At 44.6% G+C, this 5,700-nt stretch overlaps 1 protein-coding gene across 1 annotated transcript; it reads left to right on the top strand.

Annotated features, from left to right (window-relative positions):
• The first annotated feature begins 484 nt into the window (after positions 1-484).
• LOC120969801 (uncharacterized) lies at positions 485-2,635 on the top strand. The gene has a single exon (XM_040397072.3). It carries the CDS (start codon positions 1,526-1,528, stop codon positions 2,354-2,356), a length of 831 nt encoding a protein of 276 aa, XP_040253006.1. The 5' UTR covers positions 485-1,525; the 3' UTR covers positions 2,357-2,635.
• Positions 2,636-5,700: the final 3,065 nt, after the last annotated feature.

Raw genomic sequence — 5,700 nt, 5'->3', positions numbered from 1 at the left:
GGGGAGATTAGAGGGCATTTGCTCGTTCAGTTCTGAATGATACATGTCACTTGTGGTGAATTGCGTTGTGTAGTGTATGTTGGGGGTTCTGCCAACAATCCAGCATGCAGCCATAGGTAGTTTCCTGCAACTTAGATTTATCATCAACCTTTTTTTTTCATTTCTAAGTAGACACAAAAACCATCCCACCTTTATGTTTTGCGCAACACGACTTATCATATTATTTGTTGTGCGGCATCATGAAAGATTTGAATGGATGTGCTAATTTTGTCTAGTTTGTGTATCAGCGGTGATGTTTTTTTCTTCCCTTGCAACGCACGGGCACGTTTGCTACTAGAGCAAAACATCAATAACTATGAGACCACACATGTATCACGACATATATTTTATAATTTATTTATTTGTTATGATATAATTTTCTCTATGAACTTGATCAACCAGAGAAACCTTTTGATTTTTTCCCCCATAGATTAAAACACTGGTTGTTGCCAGCAGCTCGCACTGGCGAGGTTGTGTGATGTAACCGGAAGGCTCCATTGGGAGTTTCGGTGGCTCTCAATCCGGCCAGTTTGCATTCAGCGGTGAGATAAATTCTATGGACGACGGCTTGACGCAGAGGAGATGGTTGTGCAGCGGCAAGCCATGCCGGCATGTAAAGACTGTGCCTCACTTTTAGCTGCTGGGATCGCGGAAAGTGGTGGCGACAACATGATGACTTTGATTTGGTGGTGCTTCTCGAGTACCCGGTCTCGAGTTCCGGGGTGAAAACCCTAGGTCTGACCTGAATTGGTTATACCTGGCGATGGCGATGTTTTTGCGTCGTTACCTTGATGAAGGCATTGCTCGGATATGCTCGGACTTGTTCTTCAGGGTGAAAACCTAGAGTCTGACCTTTGTTGGTCGGGTCCAGTGACGGCGACGTTTAAGCGTCGTTTCCTTCCTGAAGGCGTTGCCGTTGAAGAAACTTTCTCGTTGCGCTTGTTCTGTCAAGAGATGGTTGGTGCGGATATGGTCGTTGATATAGTTTATCAACCGTTGTTTTGATCGTTTCAGAGTGTTTTTTCTTTTTCTTTTCCCTCGCTTAGGCATAGCTTGAGACTTTGCTCTTTGCTGGCGTTTTTTTCTCTTTTGTGTGTGTTGGTGTTGGCTGTGTGCATCCTGGTTATGCAGAGGCCGGGTGTGTGCTCAATGTGTTTGTATCCCCTTGATGCTTCATTTTGAGTTAATAAAATCCACCCTTTGTCGAAAAAAGATTAAAACACCTTTGATTTTTGTATAGATGGAGGAAGAATTATTTTTTTTCAGGAAGGGAAAAAAACCGGAAAGGCAGCGGCAAGGGCCCGGCCCAGCGTGTCGTCAGTGGACTTGGCTGGCGGGTCCGATACCGACTGCGTCCAGAAGGAGGGGCTCGCTCGGCTAGGGTTCCTTCCTCTCCCCTATATAGATCGATTGTGCAAGCAAGCAAGCAACCAACCTCGAAATCCAACATCGCCGGTAGAGGGCAATCTTGTCGATTGTGCTTCGGATGGCGGGTAAGGAGGAGGAGCTTTCGATGGAGGCGGCGGGGAAGTGGATGCTGAGGCCGTGCACCGCCCCCAAATCCAAATCTATGGAGGCCGGCGACCATGGTCCGGCGACGCGGTTCCCCTCCAAGAGGAAGGCAGCCGCCGGATCCAGCTACAAGGAGGGTGATCAGCTGCCTGAGGGTTGGATCGATCTTCCTTCCGCGGCTGGACAAGATGACCCAGAGGCGTACAATCTGTTCAAGTTCGAGAGGAGGGAGGCAGCGATTGACAAGATGCTGGGGGAGGCGAAGCTGTCGGCCGTCGTCCTCGCCAAGAAGAGTACCATGGCCCCTACGGCGGCAGCAGCAGCAGAAGCAGCATCAGCATCAGGTGGCAACAAGGGCAAGTTTAAGGTGCCGGCGGATGATGTCAAGCTCATCCTGGCACTGAAGAGGAATGACCTTCCCAGCATCGACTACCTGGATGATCTGGCCGACCTGTACACTCCGGAGGAGATTGCAGAGAGGAGGCTGCGCCACCAGAGCGATCTGGAGCTCTTCAAGAGGATTGACGACGATTTTGAGGAGTACCAGAAAAAGGTCCGCGATTCGGTCGACAAATATGGCTACTTTGAGGTCGACTATGACTACGTTGAAGCGAGGAAAAAGATCAATGCATGGACCAAGGCACAGTGGGCCAAGATCATTGAAGATGTCAGTATCACTGTTTGTGCCCCTGATGCTGATCAAGCCACGCTGGGTTACATCGAGTATGTCGACTCAGATGATGATGCTGAGTATGATGATGATTCTGAGTACGATGATGATTCCGAGTCTGAAGACGAAGACTGATTTTCTCAGCGTTGGAGCGAGAGCTGAGAATGCCAAGTGGAAGATGGTCCATTTTCTATCTAATCTAACTATCTAGCAGTGCCTGTTATGGCCTAGTACTGGTGGTTATCTATCTTTGTTGTAGGCCCATCTTTATTATGTCTGTATCTATCTATGTTATCGGTATGCTCGCCCTGTTGAACACCAAGGTGCAAATATGTTTTGCTGTCGCAATATTGTCGTCGCTGTTCTATTGATGCCCATCAGGTTTTCAAGAGCATTCTGTTTCGCTATTACAAATGTGCTTGCTGGTGTGCTCTTTATTCTAATGATCATGTTCTGTGCTGCAGCTCTCTGTTCTGTCGAGCTCTTGGCTAAAGAGCGACTGTCGGTGTTTTGCTCTTGTGATTCCCACTTTTGAATGGGAAAAATACGTACAAAGGTTTCTTCATATTGCCGTTGTTTCTTTTCTTCATCATATCGCTGGGTGTCTATTCCGTTTCTAGCCTCATGATTCAACACGGCTAGAGCTTTTGTGCTTTGATATTTCTCTATTCCCATGCTGTCTGAAGTGTTGCTTTGTGTGTGCCCTCTTGCCACAGCAGTGTGATATTCTGCCAAACCTTTGCAAGGTTATCATGTTTCGTTTTATCAGATTCATTTCTCGAACGAAACGTACTTATGACTGCTGTTGCTTGTTTGCCAGAGTTAGTACTACCATTGTTGAGAACCTACAACATGCTAGGCAACTATTACTTTGATCATCTCATATATTATTTATCTTATCGATGATGAACCTAAATCTTGAATTATGTATTAGATCATGTACATTCCATTAGCGCATACTCTGTGCTTTTGTATGTGCGGAATGATAACGTTCGAAACAGGGATGCAAATGCTCATGGAAAATTTTGAACACTGTAATTGCTTCGGTCTTGCTTAAAATATCTTGGCAAAACTGGGAGCTAACCACTAGTTCCAATAATCCTTGTTTTCTAGGTTAGCAGTATCAAAGGCGAGGTGGCATGAGGATCTGTTGATTCTGGTTGTGGCACATCCCAACACGCCTTGATGAGATGACAACGGCAACCAGGGAAGATGCAATAGGAGGTTCAGCCGGAGGAAGTGGACCGCAGCAAGTCAACAGCGGTGGCAGACTTCATCCTTTTTACCGCTGAGTGCACTGATTTCTTTCACGACTTCTTAGTCTTACCATATGTTGTGTCTTATGTGCATATCATGTATTTGTTTTAAAAAAGAATATGTGTAGAGCCCATAAGCAAGACCATACTCTGTGATGCAATATGTGCATACCTCTTGGTACTGAATTTTGGTCATGACCTTGTTGATATTTTTTTTTCATGTTATATAATGTTGGACCTATATACAGCCACCAGCGGCTCTCCCTGCCATCCTGACATGCTGTCACATCACCCTGATAGGTCCCAGGCTGATGTGCTGCTCTTATTCCTCCGCCGAGATTATCCCAGCCGGCTGCAAGGTACGTGCTGCCTCATTTTCTCTCTTTACGTTTCTTCTCCAACTGGAGGGAGTAGATTCCTGTTACTGTGGATGAAATGAGAAGATACAAGATATGTTTATTGTCAGATGACTCATTTTATTTGGCAACCACATGAGCCTAAACCTACAGCTGGATCGGCTTTGTTAACATATGTACACAATAACATGTAGGAGTAATGTTGATAGTTATTAGTTAATCCTCCAATCTGCTCGAAATAGTCTCACAGGTGTTTATTTATTCAGAGACCAAACATTGAGACCTAGAACATTGTAGTACAAGAACTGACCAGAGCATTGGATGAGTTTGGGAAGCCATGAAAGGTACCTCCTATGGAATCATTTTCACCATATTGTTTCCATCGCTCGGCTCTGGATGGTATGATGCCCCATTTCGATTTTCTTATCTGAGTGTGTTTATATTCAGAAAGTTAATTTTCTTAATCAGTCTGCTAAACTAAGTCAACCATATTTTTGTACTTCTATAATCAGAAATTACAATTAGTCATTTTGATAATATACTTCAGTTCTAAGTCCTAACTATTCCTTCTACGAGATTTTAGAAGATTGCTGCATATTGTCAGTGAAATCCAGGCTGCTAGTTTCATAGAGGAGCTCCAACATCGTAACCAGTATCTGTCGTCACCCTCACAATCCATATCTCATCCATAACAATGTATGCTGGTAATACCTTTTGCATGATCGTCACCCTAAAGCCTAAAGCCTAAAGCCTAAAGCCTAAAGTCTAAAGCCTAAACCCTAAACCTGAGGAATTGGTACTCTAATCAATCTGCTAATGCAGTGTTTGTGGCCTTGTGGGAAGCGAAGAGGAGCGCGGGGTTCAACCTAGGGGTCTTCTTTCCTCGAGCTACATTTGTGTCGCCACAGTTCACCTTCCCACGAATGCTCAGCCTGCAGATCTGCTGCTCTCCTGTGAGTATGGATGCTTTATCTCCTGCAGCTCTTCCCAAGCGAGTATTATTGCAGATTCCTAAGCCATGTATAATTGTGTTGAAATTGATTAGAAAACAAAGCGCATGAGCTAGCTCGGTTGCTGTTGTTGTGATATTTAACTAAACACGATCACATTCTATATGGTTGCTGTTGTGAGATTTGGAAGATTTTTGATAATGTCTTGCTATACTTCACATATTTGGAAAACTGCTGGTTTGGTTTCGTTATGCTGTAGATATTAGAGGTTCATGCTTGAAGCCAAATCTGCACCTGATCATTGATCTTCCTTTATGCTTCCCCACTGTTATTTTTCCTAGAGCATTGTGAATGCTTAGTTTTTGGGTTCGAGCATTGAGAATTTTTCTCTTCTTGTAGCCTGGTGCAGATGCAATAGATATTGTCACTCTTGCTGATTCAAATTCAGCCTGGTGTTCTCATTCTGGCTGTTGTGGGTTTTGTGCTAATTTAGGTCGTGCAGGACGTTGTGCTAATTTTCTTGACGCTTCTTGCATATGCCACCCTGAGGCTCCATGCTTTGCCTTTTCTGGCTCGCAGTCCGTGCTTTGCCTTTGTTGTCTCTTGGGAATTGATGTTTGTTGATGCTGGTGGTGGAACAGGAGGTGGTGCCTGGCGGGACACTCTCCCTTGGATCTGAAGGTACTTGCTGATGTGAACGGTTGTCTTCTTAATACTCAGGTAATGCTTGTGGCTGGAGAGTAGACATATGCTATCAAAAGGATTCCTGGGCAAAATTTAAGAAATATGCCAAGTACATGGTACTTGGGCCACATTGTCTAGTTTGCTAAATTGATAGTGGTCGAAGAAAAGGTTCACATTCTTGCTAACTTATTTCTATACAAACACCAACACCTCATGACTGAACTCACTTAGTT

This window comes from Aegilops tauschii, chromosome 7, assembly GCF_002575655.3.
Source record: "Aegilops tauschii subsp. strangulata cultivar AL8/78 chromosome 7, Aet v6.0, whole genome shotgun sequence".
NCBI lineage: Eukaryota > Viridiplantae > Streptophyta > Magnoliopsida > Poales > Poaceae > Aegilops > Aegilops tauschii.
This window is presented reverse-complemented; position numbering and strand designations above follow the sequence as displayed.

What these genes read in the sequence shown, in the direction of transcription:
- LOC120969801 (XM_040397072.3), top strand. Translation starts at nt 1,526, where the DNA reads ATGGCGGGTAAGGAGGAGGAGCTTTCGATGGAGGCGGCGGGGAAGTGG.